The sequence below is a fragment of the Manacus candei genome, unplaced genomic scaffold (assembly GCF_025592945.1).
Source record: "Manacus candei isolate 608988 ecotype Guabito, Panama unplaced genomic scaffold, ASM2559294v1 h1tg000022l, whole genome shotgun sequence".
NCBI lineage: Eukaryota > Metazoa > Chordata > Aves > Passeriformes > Pipridae > Manacus > Manacus candei.
Genome location: NW_026138070.1, coordinates 5,149,152 through 5,172,652, shown reverse-complemented (window position 1 = coordinate 5,172,652; position 23,501 = coordinate 5,149,152). Strand labels below are relative to the sequence as shown.

The 23,501-nt window shown below is 51.5% G+C and overlaps 1 protein-coding gene across 2 annotated transcripts in view; it reads left to right on the top strand.

Annotated features, from left to right (window-relative positions):
- Positions 1–23,501, top strand: part of NOC2L (NOC2 like nucleolar associated transcriptional repressor) — a 43,029-nt gene that overhangs the window by 18,857 nt on the left and 671 nt on the right. Inside the window, exons 13-19 of one of the 2 annotated variants that reach the window (XR_007904339.1) lie at positions 910–1,023; positions 1,188–1,289; positions 5,996–6,139; positions 10,973–11,086; positions 14,405–14,540; positions 18,734–18,874; positions 20,838–21,059. Coding sequence is in view for 1 of the 2 variants with exons in the window: in XM_051786310.1 (XP_051642270.1) it covers positions 910–1,023; positions 1,188–1,289; positions 5,996–6,139; positions 10,973–11,086; positions 14,405–14,540; positions 18,734–18,874; positions 20,838–20,983 (897 nt within the window). In the remaining variant the exon portion in view is untranslated. Of the gene's footprint in view, positions 1–909; positions 1,024–1,187; positions 1,290–5,995; positions 6,140–10,972; positions 11,087–14,404; positions 14,541–18,733; positions 18,875–20,837; positions 23,423–23,501 lie in introns of those variants that run through there. The other variant, XM_051786310.1, reaches the window with a different exon arrangement.

The window sequence follows — 23,501 nt, the reverse complement described above, 5'->3', positions numbered from 1 at the left end:
CAATTTGTTGAAGTTTTAAGGCAATAATGGCGTTGAGTTAAAATCAAATTTGAGATGCCACCCTGGAGAAACAGTCACACACATATACATGAACTTCTCTCATGGCTTTTTACCATGACCTTCTGTTCCACAAATCCTCCTCTCCCCCAGCCATTATCATTAGACAAGCTCTGGAAAAACACAAAAGCAAAGGTGCAGGTCTGCCTTTGGACATTTATACACGAGTCTGCTGGGCATCCAGCTGTGCCCTGGAGCTTGTGTCATCATTTTGATGGGAAGGGTGCAGGGTCTCCTCTCAGACTCGGGGAGGAGGCTCTTTTTTCTCCAAGTCTCTTGCTATAAAATAGAATTTGTCCATGGAGAGTAATATGCATGTATTGAAAGGCTGTTCAGCTATAAGTGGTGCAAGGGGTGTTTGTGCAAAGGGCTTACTGGTCTTTGCTTCCTGGGACAATCTTTTCAGTGATAGTGGCAGGGTTATGGGTTTGGTGTAAGCAATGTTTGGCCTTGCTGTTGAAAAATCTTCTTACCTTAAGGGACAGCTCCAAAATCCACCCAGGCACTGAGGTCTGATCTTTCTGACTGTTAGAAACGTGAGGCTGAGGAACAAACCTCCAGTTTCTTGTGCTGTTGCTTGTGTTTGTCTCCTTTTACCTCACACTTCTGTGACATCTTTCTCACTTGGGTCTCTGAAACTCCAAGTGTGGTTGGTATCTGCTCCCTGACTGTCCCCTAAGTATCTCTTGGATATTTAGGAAAGCTGTGGGACGGTGATCAGAGCAGGTGAGCAGGAATCAGGGTTTCTGGATTGTCTCCTCAGCTCTGCCACCAACTGCACGATCTCATTTGAGTCCTTTGGTGTTCGTTTTGTGGCGTGATCGTCTTTACAGTCATTTTTTTCTCCTCTAGGTCTTCCAACAAGTGGATTTCAACAAGAAGCCAGGGCGAATGAGTTCCAAGCCCATAAACTTCGCCGTGATCTTGAAGCTTTCCAATGCCAACCTGCAGGAAAAGGCCTTCAGAGTAAGTGTTACTACAGAGTAAGTAACCTCAGCAGCTTCTCTGGGACCCACAGAGCAGCACACAATGACCTCTGTGCCCTGTCCCATAAGGCTGGAGACTCCTTTCCCAACCACTGTAGGGTTTGGTTCCTATGCAATATCTTTATTTCTGTTTCTCCTGCTCAGGATGGACTCATTGACCAGCTCTATGACCTGATGCTTGAGTATCTCCACAGCCAAGCCCACAGCATTGGGTTCCCAGAGCTGGTTCTGCCCACTGTCATTCAGGTAAGGTGTGAAACACTTCTTGGTCATGCCATGAGTGTGCACAGGGCAGGGATAAAGTCATTGAAGCTGACAGTGAACTCAGGATGGCCCTCAAAATGAGGGGAGAGCCGTTTACCTTTTAATCTTAATTTTCATTTGTGTTTTGGGGAGTTCTTGAGGAGGAATAGAGGCATCACATCTAAGTAGGAGGCTGAAGGTAGGTGAAAGTGGCTGTGGAGTTTGCCACTGTTGGGGAACCAAAGTGGAGCAGAGGCTGCATGACTGCTGTGGGGATGGAGTTTGGGATGGGGAACTCAGGTGAGTTCTTGGCATTCAGGGTTGTCTGAATTGCTGTGTGGTCTCAGAGCAGTACCTGTGCTCTGAGCCCGTGCTTTTCCTTGCCTTCAGCCTCCCTGAGGTGCTCTCCACAAGATGGCAATGTTCCCTCCTTTCTCCAGCCACCGGGGCACTTTCTCCCCAGTCCCTCCACACAGCAGTGCAATTCTTGTCTCCATCCCTCCTCCTTGCTGCCCCTCACAGCAGTGCTGCACAGCAGTCTCCTTTGCCTCTCCCCTGGCATTCCATGGTGCAGGGTGCTCTTCCTAGCCACTTCTATGGTTTTGTACCTTACTGTCCACAATAGTGCAGTGCATCCCTACTGTGCATCATCCTTTCCTGATGCCTTGCTGGCTGAGTGACTCCAGTTTTGAATGAGCCGTGACCTCTCTGTTTTGAACAGTAAGATTATTATTGAATCAGAGAATATTGTGATTTGGAAGGGACCCATGAGGATCAGCAATCCCACCCTGTCCCTCAGAGCGTTGTCCAAACTCTCTGGCTGCTCTGGCAGCCTTGGGGCTGTGCCCACTGCCCTGGGGAGCCTGGTCAGTGCCTTCTGGGGGAAGAACCTTTTCCTGGAATCCGACCTAATCCTCCCCTGACACAACTCCAGCCATTCCCTCAGGTCCTGTCACTGGCCACAAAGAGCAGGGATCCAGTGCTGCCCCTCATGAGGAAGCTGCAAACAGCACTGTTCAGTGTAAATATTCTGAAACATGTTCCCTCCCTTCCTCCAGCCCTCTCTGTTCTCACTCAGGAGTGGCAGGTGCCACACAGCTTTGGCAGAAGGCTGCTGTCCTGCCCTCCACAGGGACATGAACCCCAGCTTGTTTGGTGCCTGCCATGAGCCCCTGTGTGCCTGCACACCTTGTTGCTGTCATACCTCTGGTTGGCATGGGAGCAGTGGTTGTGCCCCTCGGGCTGCTTGGGAGGCAGATCTCCGTGTGTGCAGCAGCCTGGCATCTGTCAGGCACACGGCTCTTGGCCAGGGCCGCCAGCCTGGCACGGCCCAGCGCTGGCTGGCAGGGGCTGCCTTGGCTAATGTGAGCTGACAGGCCCTCTCTGTGCATCAGAGCAGCTCCTGTGCTCGCTGGCTGTGCGTGCTCCTCACTTTTTTGGCAGCAGACAAGGCCCTCTCCTCCCAGCCAGCAGCTATTGGGAGCATCGGAGCTGTCGGAGCCGATGTTCTGGCTGGAGTGAGAAGCGGCTGATGGCCCTCTGGCACCGAGCACCTCGTGGCTTCCAAACACACCCTGGGACCAGCCTGGGTTCCTGCAGAGGATTGATGCTATCGGGTTCCTCTTTGGCTGCCACTAACCGCAGCCTCGTGGCGTCTGCCGGGCTGGGGTGCTTGAGGTTTAGCTTCCCAAAATCTCGGAGCCTTCGGGAAGGCCTGGGGAGGGGGGAGAGGCTTTTCTCCTGGAGCAGTTCCAGTTAACTGTAAAAATCCATCTGTCCTGACACTCCCTCCCTGGTGAGCTCACGCTTCTCTCAGCGCCGTCGCGCGGGGGCTGCGTTCCAGCTGGCCAGGGCTGCCTTCCTCCTCCTCCTCCTCCTCCTCCTCCTCCTCCTCTGGTCAGTGGGTCTGGGAGAAGCTGGGCTGAACTACCTTCAGACTCAACTTTCCAACCTCCTCCTTGCCTGGAAGGCAGGAAGCACCCCCGGCAGATCAAAGGAAAGGAGAGCCCGGGGGGGACAGGAGATGGTTCAAAGCTGCTGTTCTTGCCCCTTGGGCGACCCCATGGTGGTCACTGCCTCCATGGGCTGGTGAGGAGCTCAGTGCAGAGCCTCTGGATGCTTGGAAGAGCCTCCTCCCTCCTCTAGAGCCCTGACAGGCATCACAGAGCAGAGGTGGGAAGTTAGAGGGGGGAAAAACTGGCACTGCTGAGGGGTAGGCAGTGCTGGTGGAGGCAGGAGATGGCACAATCCAGGCTTGGCTTGCAGCGAGACAGAAGGGCAGGAGGTGCTGGGCTGCCTTGCCAGCAGCCACTCCTGCTGCTGCTCATTCTGTCCCCAGTTCAATACTCCTCCTGCTTTTTGTGAGCAGGGGTTTGGGCATGATTTGGGTTCCCTGCAGGACGTGCCCAGCCGCTTCAGATCATTTCTAGTTTCCTGCATCACTTACAGTAAGAGGAGCTGGGGTTTTGCTGTGGTCTCTGCTGGTGTAAACCTTTGGTTGGCAGTTAGACAGAATCAATCCCACTAATCACAGAGCTGCTTAGCTGGGGTGGGAGATCTTAATGACATATATCCACACACATTTATGTCCTGACTGCTTTTATTCTGGAAAGATATAACTTATATTTGGCAGAGCGGGAAAAGGCATACACAGACCCTTTTTCTCTCTCTGTCCTTTATCTTCTTTTACCTCCCTGGTTGTGTTCCCTGCCTCTTAACACGGGACTGAGATCTCATTACGTTTCATTAATATCTGTGGCAGATAGTGGTGGGACTGTGAGGGATTGCAAGGCTGGGAGAGAGGAGGAGGGGGGGGAAGCAGAAATGAAGCACGGGGGCTGTGAGAGCAAACACACAGCACCAAACTGCACTGATAGAGCCTGAGATTTCGCAGGATTTCTGGTGACACTTCTGCAAGGGAAGAAAAATGATAATGTATGTGGCAGCGGATGAAATGGATCTGGGGCTGCAGCTGTGGGGATCAAGTGAGATAAATCGAATGACAAATGCATCTCTCAGTGGAGATAAATATGCAGCACCTATAAAAAAATAAATATTTTAGAAAGGGGGGGAGTGAGGGTAGGACAGGCTTCGTCAGCAGGAGAATAGTTTTGCTGATGGTTTCTTTGTACTGGTTTGATGGGCTGTGTGCTTTGTGGAAAGCAGGGAAGGTCTCTGTTTTAAATCCCATTTTTCTGAGATGGTTGTGTGATGGCAGGTGGGTGTGTGCTGGGGATAAAGGGACAAGGGAAGCCCCTGCTGCTGGTTAATGGGGGAGATCCTCCATGTGTGTCACAGACAGCAGGTCCTGCAGCAACATACCCATCAGGAGAGCAGTGCCATGGCAGAGAGGGGCTGGGTGTGACTGTCACCTCTTGATTAACATTTAATACCTCCCCACTTGGCATGTAAGATCAAGCCAAGGCTTCACAGGAGGGAGACATCTTCATCCTTCCCCCAGTTCTGTCTTTTGAGGCAGAACATTTGAAGCCATGAGTAGGGGAGGCAGTAATGTATTTGCTGACTGGAAACCTTTTATCTCTATCATGATAGCATCTGCAGGCCCCAGCTGAGATGAAGGTTCCATTGTGGTTAACCATTTTCTTTTGCCTTATTGGATCTCTTTCTCTAAATCAAGTGTCTGTGTAGTGTGTGTGTGTGTGTGTGTGTATTTATATATGGGTCTAGCAAAGAGCTTGACCTGCAGAATTTGGACAGCACTCCAGAGGCTTGTCTTGGAGTTGGTGAAAACTGTTAGCAGACAGAGTAGTAAAGTGGAATTCAAGGCATGAGTCAATGTGGACACCCCCATCTTTCATTCTGTCATCAGGAGCATCCACTGCTGCCTCAGCTTTTATCTTGGAGGTGTCAGAGCAGTGCAGTGGTGTTGGAGAGTTATTTTGTAGATTTTTATGTGGTGGGGGTATGGGTTTGAACCCTTGAAAAGTCAGTGGTGCCAGTTGGAGCCGGGTTGGTGCACTCAGACATGGAGCCAGAGTCAGCCCTGCTGACTCTGTCCTGACCCACCTGGAGCAGCACCAAGTTTTCCCACCAAAGGATGCTAAAGGCCCTTACTCCCAGCCCACACACACCCCCACCCCAATTTTAAACCTCTTTTCAAACTCTGCCTTCAGTCCCAGCCATCAGCCTCACCCACAGCCCACTGTATTTGATATTCCCATCCCAATATCAACTGATGTTCCCCACAGACAGCTTTCCCCATTCCAATCCTGGCTTCCCTAGGCCTCTGGCCATTTAGTATCCACTGTTATTCCTGGTCTTCATGCATCTGGTCCACAGTCCTCCTCATTATGTGACAGAGCAGGAGACAGAGCTGTTGTAACTGCAACAGCAGCTGGAAGTTGAAGCCCCAAGAGCACAGACTTTTTCCTCCTGGCTGCTTGAACTCCACTGATCCATCTTTTTCAGAACAAAGTAGTGTTACAGGGTGTAGAAGAGCTGGTTTTGAGCAAGACCCCTGCTGTGGGTAACACAGAAACATCTGGCCCATCACTGCAGCTCTTTGCACCCTCCCAGCCCAGGGAGGCAGGACCCCCAGGCCTGATCTGGGTGATGCCCTGAAATATGGGATGAATTAAAGGGAAAAGATGCCCCGTGCTGTCACTGCGGGTGGGAAATGCTTTTTCTTTTTGCTGTTTATGAAAACTCCCATATTGCTTTCATTCTTCCTCTCCTTTTCCTCCTCCCAGCTGAAATCCTTCCTGAAGGAGTGCAAGGTTGCCAACTACTGCAGGCCCATCCGGCAGCTCCTGGAGAAGCTGCAGGAAAACTCTGCCTACATCTCCGGCAAGCGCCAGAGAGCCGCCTTCGGCGTGGCCAGCAGGGAGGCTGTGGTGAGTCCTGCTGCTTCCATGTGGCCTTCCTGGAAAGGCAGCCAGGCTCTGGATGCTGGGCTGAGCTTGTGGCAGCGGGGGGAGGAGGAGGAGGAGGAGATCCTGGAAACGGTGGGGCAGATGTTCACAAACAACCGAGCCCCGGCAAGGCTGAGCAGCCAAAAGCCTCATGGAAAACACAGCCCATAAATTGTATCCTTCTGTTGTTTGTAAAGCACACACATGGCATGGAAATGCCTTGCTTTGCTGGGGCATTGCCTTTGCTGGGACGTTTTCTTTCATCATCCCATTCCTGATGAGGAAGGTGCCCAAAGTGTTGGGGGGATTCTGCCACCTCTGCAAGCCTGATAACGGGTGAGCTGTGTGTGTCCTCTCTGTGAGAGGAAGTAGGGAGACTGGCTCTTCCTTGCCTGGCAGGAGGGAGGTGAAAATATCTCTGTCTGCAAGGTGATTGACGGGTCAGAGCAGTCTCTGTGGCCACATGGTTTATTGGAAAGTCTGGAGTTCTGCATCATTGGAAGCTCCACCCGTTGGCATGGAGCTGAGCACGGAGCAGCAGTGCAGTGCAGACTAATGTGTCTGCAGACACTGAGGGGCAGAGACTGCAGGAAGATCAGCCACTGAAATCCTGGCATATCAGTGCCAGGACACAGCAGTGCTATTCTGGGATGAAGGGGTTTGGTGGGACTGGGTTTGACGTGACTAAGCAGTCTTTGGTTCTGTAAATGCCAGTCTGGGTTGGGCTGGTTTGTGTCCCGTCTGGAGCGAGGCAGTCTGGGGTTTGTTGGTTTGTATTTTTGTGGGCAGTGCTGTGACCACCCACCCACTGCAGAGGCAGAGATTTCAACCTCCCGGGCTCTCCACGAAATGGATGAGCTGGGGAAGGTCTTTAGCTAAACAAAAACAGGGTTTCCAACAACTCTGCCACTGTCTGCTTTTCCCAGCAGCTCTGGCTGCAGTGCCTTGTGTAAGAACCAAATGATTATTTTAACGTCTTGCTTGCCTGGGTGTCTCCTGGTTGGTGCACCTGCTTTCCCAGGGATGTCTGGGTGACATCAGTGTGAATCAGGAGGGGCTGGCTCTGAACTGGCATCAACAGGCACCTGCCTTGAGTAAAGGAGGCTGGTTAAGGGAAGGACACCAGTTTGCCAGGCAGGTTTGGGGACTGCTGTTCTGCCATTTCAAGGGATAGAGTGAAGTGTGAAGTGCTGCTCATGGAGGACGCCAGGATTGCCTGTGCAAACTGCATTTCTGCACCACTGTGGTGTTGTCCTGTGGGAGGAGGGAGCCTTCCCTTCATTTCCTGGGATATCAGTGCTCCTGGGAGCAGAGGAAACAGCCCACTCAGCACTTCTGTGGGGTGGAAAAGCCATAGTGGCTTATCTTTTGTGCCCAGAACCCAGGCTGGGCCTGTGTTTCCCCCTTACACCTTTGCAAGCAGATGGTGTAGATTCCCAAGAAGGGCTAAAGCTCCTATGGAGGCTGGGCTTCCCAAAAGGATTTGGAGTGTCCCTCGAAGTCTGGGTTGTTTCCAAGCTGTGTGGGGCATTGGCACCTCTCCTGAGCAAACACTGCCAGAGAAGGGAAGGGAAGGGAAGGAGGGCTGAGGGAAGGGGAGGTATGTGCATGTCCCCCTTGCCAGCAGGAGCAATTGAAAGCAAATGCTCTCTGGTTTTCCCATGCATTTGTCCTTGTTCCACTGTGGAAGTCTAAATTCTAAGCTAATTCTTTCGGCAATGTGCCAAAATGTGGCTGTCATGGGGAATTACAGAGTGGTGGGTGTGCTTTGGAAAGGGGGATTTTACCTGAGGGACTCTTTCAAAGAGTCCCTGGGGATTGAACTTAGGCTGAACACATCTGGTGTGCATGTCCCTCCATACCACAGTTCCTGGGATGTGAGGAGGGATCCTTCCACAGTCCTTCCATGTCAAGTTAAACATTCCAACCCCACAGCATTGACTTCGTCCTTATTATTTTGAGAACTTTACTTTTTTATTGTCATTGTTAAGAATGAAGAGCCAGTGCTTTTTTTTTGAGAGCACAGTGCTAATAGGTTACTATAATAATTAAGGTCTTTATGAGAGGGAGCCAAGAAAAGTGGAGCCTGCAGCTGAAGTTTGATCCAGATGCTTAATGTGCTGCTGTGATTTTTGGTTCCTCTGCACTGGTGTGGGCCCTGGATTGGCAGGGGAAGATGCAGGGAAGGAGAAGGACCTGCAGTATGTGCTGGGCTCCCCATCAGACCCCTGTGCTGAGCTGGGGACCCCTCGTTTTGAGAGCAGTGCAGCCCCTCAGGCTGTCACGCTTCATGAAAGGGGAGGTGAGGGAGTGAGCTGGTGGAAAGCTTTGCCTCCTTTCCGTGGGATTTACAGATCTTCTTGGTTCATCCCCATCTCACATCTCAGATTGAAAGCTTTTCTGGAGGGTGCAGGATGATATTTTTGTTGCTGTGCAGGGCTTAGTCCATGCGGGGTGTCCCCTGACAGCACAGCGATGCAAAAGCTGCAATAGAAGGAGAATTCCAAAAGGTTAAAGTGGGTGGGATGGCATCCCCTCTCTCAAAATTCCCACTGAGGTGTTCTGACTAGACAAATGCGATTGTTTTAATGGTCTTTTTTATCTCTGGGTTCCAGCACACTTGCAAACCAAAAGAGCTGTATCAGGCAGAACAAACACTTCCCTCTCTGTAAGAAGAGCCTTTCTCAGAAGCTGTCCATACCAAGCAGCCTCAACAAATCACCTGATTACAGCTGGCAGCACAAGCAGAGCCCAATCTATAAGCTGGGTGCCTTTGTGCTGCTCAGGAATTGCTGCTCTGGCCAGAGGGGTGGGTTGGGTGGGCAGGGAAGCTGTGCTGGGTCTGCAGGCTGGTGTTGGCACATCGGCCGTGCTGCTGGGGAGGAGACACAGGCACCAGCCCTGCAGACCTGGAGACATGCTACAAACAGTCCTGGGGGAGGGGGATTGGGAGCCTGGGCCTGAGATTCCCAGAAAGGGAGTGTTTGGCTCGGTGCAGTGTGGATGGTGCCTGTTGCAGGTGCATAAATGTGCTGTTGGAGCTGGGTGGTGTTTGATTGCCGAGCTCAGCGCCTGGTACCAGCAGCAGAGACCACAGGTCACCTCCACTTCCCTCCCAGGGATGGGCCAAATCAGGACCTGGTGTAGGCTGGTGCATTTCCCTTCACAGCACAGACTGAGTGCTTGGTTCCTGGCGTGAGCTGGGGGCTCTGTGCTGCTGTCCATGCACAGTCCTGCTCTTCAGCCAACCCTCTCCCCATGCCTTGGCTCACAGCCTGCAGCCTCCACCCCACAGCTCCCTCCTTTTGGGGCTCAGCTCCCCAGGAGCAGTTGATTTGAGATCTGCTGAAGAATATTTAAGCTGCTGCCGTGTTTTCTGCTGTGAGGATGGTCTGGCTTTTCATTCTCACCCCTGGTGAGGAGCATTGTGTACACACAGCTGCCCATACAGAGCTCTGGAGTTTTCCCAGCCCTAGATTCAGGATACTCCTTTTGGATCTGTGCTGACCTTTGGGTGTATCTATGCTAAGCTTTATTCCTGTTGCTCATTCCCTTCCTCCTCTGCCTGTTTCAATTCCTACTTACTATATGTCATATCTTTCTGCTTAGATTAGGTTGACTTTTTTTACTGTGGGGTAATGCAAAGCCTCTGGGCTCTGTGGTGATCCAGGTAACAGTTCTGTGGGGGTTTTTAGTAAAGGGATGTTGGCAGGTTAAGAAGAATGTTTCTAATATGACATAGCAGCACCCCCTTTCAGCACTGACATGCCAGATGATTGAAGCATAAAGGAATTTTTAACCATTTAATTGGCTTCCCACCAGTCAGGGTGTCTGCACCTCCTTATTCTCCCCGCTTGGGCAGCGGAAAACAGGCTCTGCACTTCTTCATGCTCTGCTCTCTCCAGGCTGGGATGAGTCCAAGACCCTGCAGGGGAATGTTTGTTTCAAAAATAAACACTTGGCTGTGGAACAGGGGGAACAGGCAATCAGACATTTTTGGTACTTAGAGCTTGTAAGAGCTCGTGTGATGTTTTCCTGAATTAAAAGCAAGGACTGAGCAGGTGATCAGATGCCTTCATTGAAGGAGCAGGGAATAGAGATTTGGTCCTGACAGATCCTCTGGTCTGTCCCTTTTTTATTCCTCCCTTCAAGTTTCAGCTGAAGTAGTTCCTTTCCCAGTACAGCAGCTGCATCATCTGCCTTGACTTCTTTGTTGGCATCTTCTCACTGCAGCCAGAGCAGAAGTGAATGTTCAAGGCCAGGAGAGTAACAGTGGATCCCAGGGGGCATTGACTCATTTTAGGAGAACCTTTTGTGAGTTCTCAGCAACTCTGAGAATCAGGCCTCGCCTAGAAGGCAGAAATAGGAATCTGGGAACCCACATTTCACGCTGAAACAGTCTGATCTTCCATCATATAAACCACCATGGATGCTCCTTTGTGAGGACTCCATGCTGTCCTTCAGTGCCACTGGTGTCCTGTGCTTTGGCATCACATTATTAAGCTGTTTCATTGTCCAACCTGTCCCTTTCAGCTTTTGGCTTCCTCTGGTTTCCCTGCAGTGCTCAAGCATTGCTTTGCCTAAGGAGAGCTGTCAGTCACAACCACTTCTGGCTCAGTGGTTGCTTAAATAACTGTGGCTGAAGTCACACTTAGCCCTCCTTGCATTCTTAGTTGTGGTTGCCAACTTCTACCCATAAGCTGGGAAAGTGTGGTTTGGGAAAGGATCTTAACCTTGTGCTCTTGACTCCCTGTGTCTGCCAAAATGGAAAAGTGCTTTGAAAACCTTTAAATTTGTACCCCCTTCTCTCCCCAGGAACAATGGGAGAAGCAGGTCAAAGAGGAGGGGACACCTCTGACCAAGTATTACACTCAGTGGAAGAAGCTGAGAGAGAAGGAGATACAACTGGAAATCAGTGGCAAAGAAAGGGTAAGTGCTAAACCCCTGGTTTACTGGGCATCATCTGTGCCATGGGAAGACAAGAGCCACGTCCTGGCAGCAGCAGGGTGGTAAGCACCCATGGTGGGGGTGGCTGGTTGTGAGGTGGGCCTTGCTGTCTGGACAGAAGTGCCCAGACAACCATTTCCCACATCTCCTGCCCAAGGGAAGGCTCCTTGGCCACTCCGGGATGCAGGAGGAGGGGGTGGGAGCTCCATTAGGAGTCCAAAGGAAAGCTGTCTCGATGCTAATGCAATGAAAGTGGCTGAGCCAGGCTCCTGGCCAGGCAGCAGGAAACAGATATAATTGGTGTCTCCAGTGTATGCTGGGGAACAATTAAAATAATCGATGGGACATGAGGATGATTGGCTCCCAGACGAGTCCCAGGGCGTGGTAGGAGACCTGGGAGATCCTACAAATGCTCAGTACTGTAGAGCAGGCTGGGAGAAGGGCAGGAGGCTGAAAATCCCCAGGGCAGCCATGCAGAGGGAACAAAAAGCACGCTGTGTGCTGGGCAAAGAATGTGGCCTTTGCAGAGAGGAAATTGGGAGGGAGGGCTAAGAAACAGTGAGAAGTGATGGCTGTGAGTGGGGTTAATCTCCTGCCCAAAACTGGCCCTGCTGGTGTGATTAGACACCTTCCTGGTACTGAAGCAGCTTTCACAAGGGGAGAGATCAGCCCTCAGTGCAGACAAGCCCCTGTATTCTATTAAGTGGAGGAGGGGAGCTGGAGCTCCTTGGGGTGTCCAGGACCAGCTGAGGTGGAGAAGGACATTGCTTTCATATAGCAAGGCTCAAGAAACCAGGGGAAGTGTGAAAGGCAGTGACAGGGGCTTGTTTTCTGTTGCAGAAAGTGGGCTGAGCAGATAGACTGCAGAGAGAGGCAGAATTTGGAGTCAGAGTCTTGGAAAGGCCCGTGGCTGCCTGGCATCTCTGCTTGGTGAATGGGGCTGTTGTGTGCCTCAGTGGGGACTGGTAGTTTAATGATGCAGCATTGTGAGCCCCAGCAGGAGAGTGAACACCATGAGGCCCATTAGGGCTGGGAAAATCCATGTCCCATTAGCAGCCATTGGGGGGGAAAAAATAATAACAGGGAAAAAAAAAAAAAGATCAGGCTGTCTCTCAGCTGCTCTGAGCTGCAGCCCTGCCTTATATAACAACACTGACCCTGTCTGCCCATTCCATTTGCTTTTCCCAATGGTTTTTAATGGGATGTGGACTAATCGGCTTCGTGAGGCTCAGTAGATAGTAACCCTCTAGCTGGGGATTAAAAGACTGGCCCCCAAATTACCTAATTACTGCTTGTGTGTGATGAACACAGCCCGTATCTGTGAGCTGTGGCTCAGTACAAGCCTCATTCCTTTGCTTTGTGATCACTCCATGGCAAGCAGGGGTTTGGGTGCCTTTATTTTGAGGTGCAGTCCTGTGGTGTCTCAAAGTTGGAGGTAGCACAACTCAGCAGGATTCAACACCAGGTCCTTTGTAATATGCTCAGGTTGAGTTCAGCCAGTACTGATGGTCACCCAAAACTGTAGGGTGCCTCTGGAAATGGAGACTTTTCCTAGGCAGTGTGAAAACAAAGACCAACACAGGACTAACAGCCTCTGCTCCCTGCTGAACACGCTGCCAGCACATGAGGCTGTTGTGTCCACCAGAAATAATGGGGTCTATGGAAAATGTTTTCACCCCTCTGCCTCAAGCTTGCTGGGCTTGAGGACTCCCCATCCCTGGGAGTGTTCAAGGCCAGCTTGGAGCAACCTGGGCTAGTGGAAGGTGTCCCTGCCCATGGCAGGGGGTGGAATGAGATCTTTTAGGTCCCTTCCAGCCCAGACCATTCTGTGATTCTATAGAGGATGGTGGCAGTCTGTCACTGGGTCAGCTGAGGGCAGCTGGTTGGCAGTGCCTTTGGATCACTGCCCTTGCTGCATTTTGCTTCCCAAGTCTCCTCTCTGGCATGGAATGACTGCAGTTTTGGAAAGCCAGCCCTGTGCTGCTCCCTTCACCCACCCTCCCAGCACAGACAGCCCAGCAGGGCCAGTGGGAGCAGAGGCCTCTCACAGTGGGGGAAAAAAAGAGTAGGTGGGGAGATGATTTAAAATTAGGCCCCTGCAAATGGTGGTCGGTGATTCGTTCCCCTCTCCCCTTCTCTGACCAGCTCCTGACTTTCCATCCCGGTGCTGCAGGTTATTGCTTGTAAGTGCTCAGCTCCCAGGATCAATATTGCCCAGCTGGGGACCATAACCGTGAAACAGGCTGGGAGAAATTGCTGGAATTGGCTGCGGGAGCAAATGCACATCTCCATCTCCCTTGTCTCCCCTCCCCATCCCAGTCCTCCCTCCCTCTCTCTCTCTCTCTCTCTCTCTCTCTGCTGAGAGCTGCCCTTCCACACAGGCTGTGCTTCCCTGCTGTTCCCGTCGGGAGAAGCTCTCAGGAGGGCTGAAGTGGTCGAGGAGGAGCGTGTTGAGGGGTGGTCTGATGGGTTGGGGGGTAGAGGGGAGCAAATGAGTTATTACTCGAGGGGTGAATGTTTCCAAGCAAGCTAATGTGTGCTAATGCCTGAGTGCTTCCCAGGGGGTGTGCAGCCAGGCAGGGCAGCGGGCAGCTGATGTTCCCAGAGCACTTGGGATTTAATTTGCATTCTGATTATCTTTGCCCTGCTGGCCTGAGCCCTTGCGAGTAAATCCTCCCCCTAATCCCCCTCCGGAGAGGTGTAAAGAGCAGTGAGGTGGTGTCAATGGCAAGTGCTTAATGGCATTGATATTGGCTGGCTGCAGCAGGGGGCTCTTGGCCCATTGATCCTCCACGAGGGCGAGTGATGGGGGTGCAGGCAGACCTTTAGCATCCCTGCCATCTGACCGTGCTGAAATCTGCACCCAGAAAGGCAGCCTTGGTGGAGCTGTCACAGCTTTTGGTGTTGGTGGAACTCCTGCTGCAGAGAGGAGCAGCACAGTCTGTCTTGATTGTGCTGCCTCCTGAGCTTCACTGGGCTTGCGTGGCTTTCAGTCCAGAGATCCTGCAGCCAGCTCTTCGTGGATATCTTGCATTTTTATCCCTGCTAAGGTACCAGCAGTAGAGGGTCCATTAGCAAAAGTAGTTTATTAGGTAAAGATCAATAGAGCAGCAGTGCTTTGTGTGTATCAGTCACCTTTGTGACCAGCTCACAGATCTGTGGCTCTTCCAGTTGGCAGCAGGCAGACCCAACTGGTCTTGGCAGGCTGGGCAAAGCCAAGTCCTGTGTTTAAACACTGCATTTTATATTTAAAAGTACAAATTAAGGTTGTTCTTACTGTTGGTTTGGGTTTTTTTCCAGCTTGAAGACTTGAACTTCCCAGAAATCAAGCGCAAGAAGCCCGATGAAAGAAAGGAGGAAGATAAGAAGGAATTCAAGGACCTCTTCGAGATGGACAGTGACTCTGATGAGGAGAACAGTGGATTCTCTGTAAAAGGTACAGGGCTGGGGCTGGGCTTGACTTCTCCTTGTCCAGAATTCCATATGATGTGGGTCAGTATGGCCATGGTGGGTTCAAAAGATACACTGGGAGGGAGGGAGAGCACAGGATGATGGTGTTTGAGAGGCTTTTATCTTTCTCTCCTTTGTCAGTCCAGCTCATTTTAAAGCCTTAGTCCTGCATTAATCTTTTCCTGTGCATGACCTCTCTCATCCCCTTGGCACCTTGCTTTTGTCACACACACTGACCTCAACCTGAGAGCCCAAAAACCAAGAGATGTTTGGCTGGACAGGTTCTGTACATCATAGGGGCTGGCTACCAGCAGGAGGATCTTTGATCCTCTCCTTGCATGAACTTCTGGTTTATTTATTTTATGGTGACTGACATTCCAAGTATTCTTGACAAGCCAAGAAAACCTGGAGAACGTGGGTGATGTCACCCTCTGGCTGTGGCCACGAGAGGGCCACAGTAAATTGTGGAACCTGCCTGAGAAGTTCACCACAGAGTTGGAGGATAAACTTGGATGTTCTTTTTGTCATTTGGAATGTTTGGGATGTCCCAGGTTTTCTAAATGCGTTGTCATTCATACAACTTGTGCCCAGGGTAAGGAGTGAGGATAAACCTTGAGACTTGCCACAGAACCAGCGAGCGTCCTCTTCCTCACAGGCATCTGTGGCACAGGAGGAAGAACAGGTTGGAAAAGTTTGATGGCTTGAGGCTGAAGTCAGAGGAATTTTTGTAGGTGATCTGGCAAAGAATGGGAGGGGAGCATAAAAGGGGGAAGGGTTTGTAATCCACGTGTTAGGCGTGGCTTTACCCCGGGCCTGTGCTGTGACGTCTGTGCATGAGGCTCTGGCAGCTCTGAGGGTCTGCCATCCACTGTGACAGAGTGAGGTCTGAGATCCATGTGATATCCAAGGGCTCTCCCTGCTCTGTTTAGTTCCCACAGCTGTGCTGTGTAGTCTGAGTTTGCACCAGCACTGCAGTGCCAGTGATGGGCCTGGCCTTCCAACATTCCTGGTCCAGCCATCTCTCCTTAGCCTTTGTTCTTAGGAGGGTGTTTTCTGGAGGCAGGGAGCAGCCCTGAAGGCATATTCCATCTCAAGGAGCAACTGTGCTCAGCCCCACATGAATCCCCAGGCGCTGGGTGGGGGCAGTGGAGCTGTGGTGGCACAGGGTGAAGTCCCCTCTGGCAGTGGTGTGACTCCACAGTGGGCAAGGGACAGGGAACAGGGAGGCTGGAAAAGCATCTGTGTCTTGGGAGACGCACACAATGAGCTCTTGTTCTTGCTCTGTGTGGGGTGTGAGATGTTCCCAGCCAGGCTCTGCACTCAGTGACTGTCAGAGAAGCCAGTGCTGCACTTCCCTGTGTTTTGTGGGCATTGTTTTCCTGGGTGGCCAGATGCAAGGGAATTTGGGAGGCCCTGCAGCTGCTGTGGCCTGTGTCTTTGCTTCTTCTTTACCTGTGAGATTGAAGGCATAACAATCTCCTCTCTTCCAAAGAGTCAAAAGGAGAGTCTGGGGCAATGGTAGGACTTTGGTTCATCTTGATCAGCCTCAAACTGCTTCCAAGAGAGGCATGTTGAGCAGCTCATGGCAGAAATCTAGGCAGGGAGATAAGACTACTCTGGATGGGACAGGGAAAAAAGTTTAGCTGGAAAACAGGGAGTGCAGTTGAGAATGCCCAGTGATGCTGACCCTGAAAAGAGATGAGGAGAGACCTGACCCAGGACATGTTGGTGCTGTGGAAGTAACTGTGGCACTGGTGTGTCATGGGGATCTTTAAGCCTCTTGCCCACTGGATCAGGATCCACTGTGGTCCTCCTAAGGAGATGATGCTGCCTGTTGGCTGTTTCTGGTGGTTCCTTTTTTGGCCTCCACCTGGCAGTGGTGCTGCCACTCCCAGAAGAAATGGCAGCAGTGTATTGGTGCAGCAGGGAAAGGGATGAATTTGCAATTGTTTTTTAATGTCGTGGATCTAGGGGAGGTTCCCCTTACCTTGTGCTGGTGGAGCTGAAAGCTCCCTGCTCATTTCAGCAGGATCACACACCCTTGGCATCCTCCCCAAGGGAGCAGGGAAGGTGGTGGATGCAGACTCTTCCATCACATCAGGACAAGATGCCCTCTGGAATGGGTTTGGCAGGATGGAGAGACTCCCTGGCTGGGGTCTCTGCAAGGCCTGAAGAGGGGAAGGAAACCAGTTTGCACATTTTGGGAACCCCCTGAGCAGGAAAGAACGAGGAGCTGGGGAAGAAAGAGCGTGGATTGATCAGTCTGTGTGGGGGTGGGGAGGTACCTGCATTCCTCTCATTTACCAGCTGGATCTCTGGGAGGAAAGGCAAGGCTGGAAATCATTAATGGCTTCGGGAGAGGTGCTGGGCTGCCTCGTCATGAGGCAATTAAAGGCGAGGAGGGAGCGTCTCCCCGGGCCTGGCAGTAATGAGTGATCTGTCCACATTAGGTGTTGCTGAGCCTTAATGAACTTGAACAGGTTTCTTCATTTATCCCTCGCCTAATCATATTACATCAATTTAATGCCAGACTGGTGGGGGCCAGGGGTGTGGAGGGAGAGGGCAGGCCTTTTCATTTCCTACCAGAGGAATCGTGGCCCTTTCTCAGGGGGAAAATTCCTGCTGTGGCCTGTTGGCAGCTGAGGAATAGGGGGGCAGAAGTGTTTCCCTGCTGTCTTCTGGGGTCTCACTGATGCACTTGTGCCTCAGGAGGTGGAATTTGGGGCTTGTGTGTGAGGGGAGGCTGGGGAAGTTCAGTAAATTCCTGTGTCACAGCAGGTAGGAATGACCCAATCCCTGCCCACACTTGGTTTCCTGTATCCTCTGGGCTGAGCTGGTTGCTGGATCTCTTGGTGCTTTGGCTGGTGTTTGATGGATGAGAGCGTGCCCTGGGTTGTTTCCTGAGCTGCTCAGGTGCCCATCACCGTGATGGGGTGCAGTGGGCAGCACTGCAGTCCACCTCCTGTGGAGCAAGGGTTCGCAGTGCCTGGGAGCTCCAGCCGTGGGATGTGGCTTCCCATCCCTCAGGGGGAACTGTGCTGGCAGAGCTGACAGATGGGTGAGAGCAGAGCAGACAGGGTGGTGACAGGGAGCTGGGAATGCTGGCAGCCAGCTTATTGATGGCTCTGTCTCCAGTTCAGTGAGTTGCATAGGTCAGCTGCTGGGCAGGGAGGGTGGGACAAAGATCAGGCGCCGTGGTGTGGCCCAGGGACCACAGAGTGAGAAAGATGTACAGGCGGGTTCCAAGCAGGGTCTGAATTGTGAATAAATAGCTTCTTGAGCAGTTTGTAAGCTCAGGGCTGGAAGGAGGCAAGAAGCAGCTGGTTCTGCTGCTCCCTCTGTACAGAACTTGTGTTCTGTCATTTAAAAGCCTGGTGGCATTCAGGGCCCTGAGGAGGGAGAGAGGAGAGGCACTCCCCCACTGCAGCAAACCCAGCATGAGTAGAAATCTGGGTCCAGAGGCTCAGAAGTGGATGGGTTTCCCACAGGCCAAGCACCCAGAGGGTCTTAACCCTTCCTGCCAGGCTCCCTTGGACCTGGCTTGCCATCTGCAGAGGGAATTTTCAGCAGCAGTGCCTAGACACTTTTGTTGTGACTAACAGAGGGAACAAAGTTAAGAGAGGTTTACAAGGATGCCCTGAACCAGAATCTACCCCTGTGCTTGGTTGCACTAACCATGGAAGGTGGAGGTGGGTGTGACACAGGCACCATCTCTCAGTAGAACCAGCCCTTCTCTGGTCTCAGCTGTGGGATTTATTCCCTCTCCTTTCAGCAGGCTCATTTCTTCTCCCTGTACTCCTCTGTCTGTCCAGCTTTCCTGTCTCTCTGAGCAGGGCAGGCAGATCCAAGATGAACACTTGGCTGCTGTGCCAGTGGTGCTCCATAAGTACCAGGTAGCAGCAAATCCTGGGCTTTAGCAGTAAAACCCTGCTGTGGGTTCTGAGCTGATTTCTTTGACTCTTTCCTGGCCTCTAGCAGGTGCCTCTGAAATTAAATCCATCCTTCTCCAAGCCTGTGGTGCAAGAGAGATGTGGCTTTTGGGGAGACAGGTGTGAGAAATGTGGAGAAACATCCCCTCTGGTGTGTGTCTGGCACTCCTGAGCTCTTTGCCCTTTCAATGTCCTCCCTGCACGTGTGCTGCTCCTCACTTTTCCATTTACATGGTGAAAATACTTGCAGGTAAAGGCAAAGCCAAGCAGGCATCAGATGACAGCTCAGAAGAGAGCAGCAAGGAGTATGGTGAGGATGATGATGACGAAGAAGGAAGTTATGAAATCGAGGAGGACGAGGAAGAACTGGGAGAGGACAGTGAGTCAGATGGTAAGTGGAGCAGCTGGGCAGAGGGGAAGGGAATTCCTGACAGCACTGGTGCCTGAAGGCTCCTTTGCTCTTGTGAGCTGAGAGTGCCAGGAGGGACTTCACACACAGACACACACCCTGGGCAGGGAGACCTGGCAGTTCTGAGTTACACCAAGGAGAGAAGGGGTTAAGATCTTTTCAGGCCTCGCTCTAACAAGCCTCCAGTCCCTTTCATCTCTTTTCAGGGGCCTCCTGCAGCGAGGCTCAAACAGACTCCAAGTACAGCCCAGCCCAACAGGGGTACAGAAGCCTTGCTTGGAGATCACAGACCCTGCTTGGAGGCTCCCTGCAGGTCACACACACGTGGGGTGTGCAGGGTGCACGTCCCCTTTTATCTGAGCCATGCTTGGGGCATGGGGTGCTGCACAGGGTAACCCTTCACCTGCAGCTCCTCCCTGGGCAGGACTGACAGGAGACCATGTCCAAGGCCCTGCATCCATGGGGGTTTCTGCACTGGGCAGTGTGTGGACATAGAACCACTGACCAGCCTCTGGGCTCAGTCCTGGACACTCCTGCCCATTAGTAGCTGCTGCCCAGTTGGAACTGGCGAGTGGTGGGTGTTGGAGTGAGAGGCTGCTGGGGTCAGTGTGCTCTGAGAAGGCAGAAAGCAGCTCTAAATGGCTTTCTTTAAATGAGAAGGCTGCCAGCTCTGTCACCAGGGCTGTGCTGGACACCAAGCCAGGCTTTGTGCAGCTGAGGAGGGTGTATCTTCCCCTTCCATCCCCTGCTCAGCCCCAACCACGACCACCACAGCCATGCCTGTGCCTGCCAAGCCCCTCAGCTGACAGAGCAGGGGGAAGCTGGCCCTGCCAGGGGCTGCTGTGGGGCTCCTCTGCTGGGTTTTGTGCCACTGCTGAGGCCTCTGTGTCAGAGTGCCAAGGCTCTGCTCCTCGCTGTGCCTCTGAGTGTGATGTGTGGTTGTGGGGAGCAGCCACAGAAGTGCCTGTGTGCAGCTTCTCTGCTGGTTTGGGGAGGGGAGAAGAGTCCAAGAGAGAGCAAAACCTGATGGATTTAGTGTGGCAGATGGCTGTGGCTTGGCAAGCACACCCAAACCCCAGCACCAGGAATAGATGGGTATTTGGTGTGTGTTCTGACAACGCTGTAAAGGAGAAGGAAGGAGAGTTTTCCCTCTCTGCCTGCTGGGGAACTCAGACAAGCTGGAGGAACAACCTGGAAAAGGGAAGGCTCTGGGGTGACCTAATTGTGGCCTTCCAGTACCTGAAGGGAGCCTACAGGAAAGATGGACAGAGACTATTTACAGGGGTCTGGAGTGACAGGACAAGGGGGAATGGCTTCACACTGACTCTAGGGCAGGGTTGGATTAGATATTAGGAAAAAAATTCTTTACAGTGAGGGTGGTGAGGCCCTGGCACAGGTTGCCCAGAGAAGCTGGGTCTGCCCCATCCCTGGAACTGTCCAAGGCCAGTTTGGATCAGCCTGGTCTAATGGAAGATGTCCCTGCCCATGGCAGGAATGGGCTGAGCTTTAGGGTCCCTTCCAACCCATGAGCAGGTCCTAGAAACCGTTTCTCACCTGGGCCCCCCACTCTTTGGGGAATACTTCTGCATTTGGAAGGGTTTGGTGGTACCTGTGACAGCTCCTTCCTGCCCAGCTCTCAAAGCCCAGCCCGATACCTCCAGTGAGGAAGACTGAGCTGAGCCCAGAGGGATGAAGGTTTGGAGGCTCTGCCTGTCTTGTACCCCCCAGTTCTTCCTGTATGTTTTTGCCTCAGGTGAACCAGTTTGGGCTCAGGTACCTCAGAGCCAGTGCAGTACCTGCACCCTGCAGGGCCCTCCTGCCGCGCTCCAGGCGCCAATAAATTAATGAGTGTCTGGGATTAATTAGTCATGAGTTGCCTTGACTCGCCTCACGCTGGCTCCCAGTAAGGCAGGATTTACACCTCTCTCTCTCTCTTTACCCACAGAGGAAGGCAGGGAAGGTGCTCAGGATTCCCAAGGGCCACGGAAGCAGAGGAGCTGCCCCCGAGGGATGTCACGCTCCGACCTGGAACAGCTCGCCCAGGGCGGGGAGGACATCGTGGAGGACCTGGCCTTCTCAGATGATGACTGAGCTCCCTCACAGCCTCCCCTCCACGCTGATCCCTTACAGACTGGATTCCCTGAGCCTCCAGCACCTGGAGCAGGGGGTAAGAGCCAGGAACACGGCAGGTGGGAGCCCCAAGTGCCACCGAGGACTTGCTCAGTGACGTGGCGGAGACACAACTTGGGACTCTCAAGCTTTTTCTACCAGTTATGTTTTTGGTAACAATAAAACTGTGGTCACGTCAAGGCCAGTGAAACTGCTCAGCAGAGATAATAAAAAGCCCTCATTAAAAATCTGCTGCTTTAAATAGCACAGGGTTCAGTTTCAGCTCCTGCTAAGCGAGCTGAGCAAGGGAAGTACAAGTTTTCTTGGCTAAGGTTCCTCCTCTCTGCTCCACCACCCACCCCTGTCACCCCTCATCTTGCTCTGGGGCACTCACCAAAACCAACCCTGTTGCCAAGAAGGTCTTAAGGATGGCACAGCGTGTGTCAGAGCTTTGTAGCTTCAATGGAAGCCTTTTATCAGCTCAGTCAAGCTGGTTGTAATTGTGCTACAGAAGGTAACTTCACATTGAAGTTCCTTGGGTTGGGGAGGCTGTGCAGGCAGGAAGGAATAAGGAAAGACACAACTAATAATGCAGGAAACACTTCCATTTTTTTGTTAGCTGTTGGATTTGTGTGGGATACATTTGCTTATCAAAAACAAGGGACCAGTCTGAGCCTGGCAGTACCTGTCACCCACAGGGACATAAAATCAGCCCTTTCTAGGGCCAGTCCCAGCTGCTGTGAACACCCTTTTGTTCTGGGAGACCCCAAAACAGTGACTTTGGCTTTTATTGCCTCAAAGCCAACCCCTGCATCACCTGGGCAGCCTCCAGATGCAGCTCATTATGTCTCTGCCCCTGGGAGTGCTGCCAGTGGGAGGACAGTTTAGCTCAAGGTGGGCACTGGGCAATTTGTGATCTGCTGGGGAATTAAAAAAGAGCTTCTCTCTTGAGACCACGGGTAGTTTGCAAGGCTGGCAGCTAGGAAACATATTTCTTTGGAAAATAAACTGGAAATAGAGGGCATTTGCTGTTCAGTATCCTTAGGGCACAGCTGACAGAGTCACTCCTAAAAATTAACTGTGCCTTTTGAGAACATTATTATTTCTTAATGCAGATTTTTTTTTTTTTTAAAGAAGATAGAAGGCCAGGAGTAAATACATGATATTTATTCTTCTCTGCCACCATTCAGTGAGGTCAGTAGGTGTCTGTCAGTGCTTAGGGTGGCCAAGTGACTTGCACAGAGAGGGGCAGCTCTGCCTTCATGGCACTGCCTCCCTGTGCCCTTTCAGGCATCCTTACCCTGCACACCACAAGAGGACAAGATGGTTTTTAAAAAAAAGAATATTTAAATATAAAATATACTTTTATTTTTTTGTGGCTTGTTGGACCTTAGCAGCAGGAATAGGGGCAGGGAAAGCTGCTTCTTCTTCAGTTACAGGAATTATCAGGCCTGCACCCGGATACTTCCTCCCATAGAGAGGATAACCTCAGAAATTAATAATTTGGGGTTTATTGTTATCATAATCATTATTGTCATTATTTAAAGCCCGCTCTGAGGGGGCCAAAGTACCTGCTGGTTCATTAGGGGCTAAGGAGCCCTCAAGACTGAGGCTGAATCCTCAGACAGGTCCATATGGGAGTTCATATGGGAGGATGTAACTCCACAGGTGAGAACTGTGATGTCTTAACTGTAAGGAAAAGGTTTTGACTTACCTGTTCTTCCAAAAGAGAAAGGAGTTGCTTTATCTCCTTTCTCTAACTTAGCTGGGCAAAGTGCTGGCTGCCTTCTGGCAGCTGTTAACCAACCCCTGGATTGGTTTTTAGGCCAGAAATGTGGCAGCTCTGAAGCACCAACACCCACATGGCCCCAGTGGAAAAAAAAAAAGGAGAGAGACTTCTTGGTTAAAGCCAGGTACCATTTGTAAATTAAGTGTTTTCCTTTTTTTATTTAAATTGATTGCTGGAAAGCATTTTTTTTATCGTGATGTGATGCATAATGACTTTTTTTTTTTAAAACTTTTTTTTTTTTACAATATAAAGAAGCTAATGTACCACCAAGCTATTTTGTAAGAAAAAAAACGGCAGCACGTGCAACGTTTAACCAAAAAACAAACAAACAAACAAAAAAAAGGGGCAGGGGAGAGAGAGAGAGAGAAAAGTACCACATGTGATTGTTGTTCACAACTGTACAAGTCACAGGAGGTCACCCCCAGGAGTTCCCAGCTCATTCACAGTAGTAAAAACTCTGCCCATTGTTTTTTAGCCCCCAGCATCCCTCCCCCTCCCAGGGATCTGTCTCATGGTCCACAGCAGGCCAGAATGTGCAACTACATCCACCTCTGTAACAAGGCTTTAAAGAAGAACAAAAACCAACCCTAGGAACAAAAAAAAAAAATTAAAAAAAATCAATCAACCCCACCCCAGCTGTAGAACTGAGTCTGTTGGACACGTGAGGAGGGAGGCTGTGAGCCTTCATCCCACCCAAGCACACATTGCCTC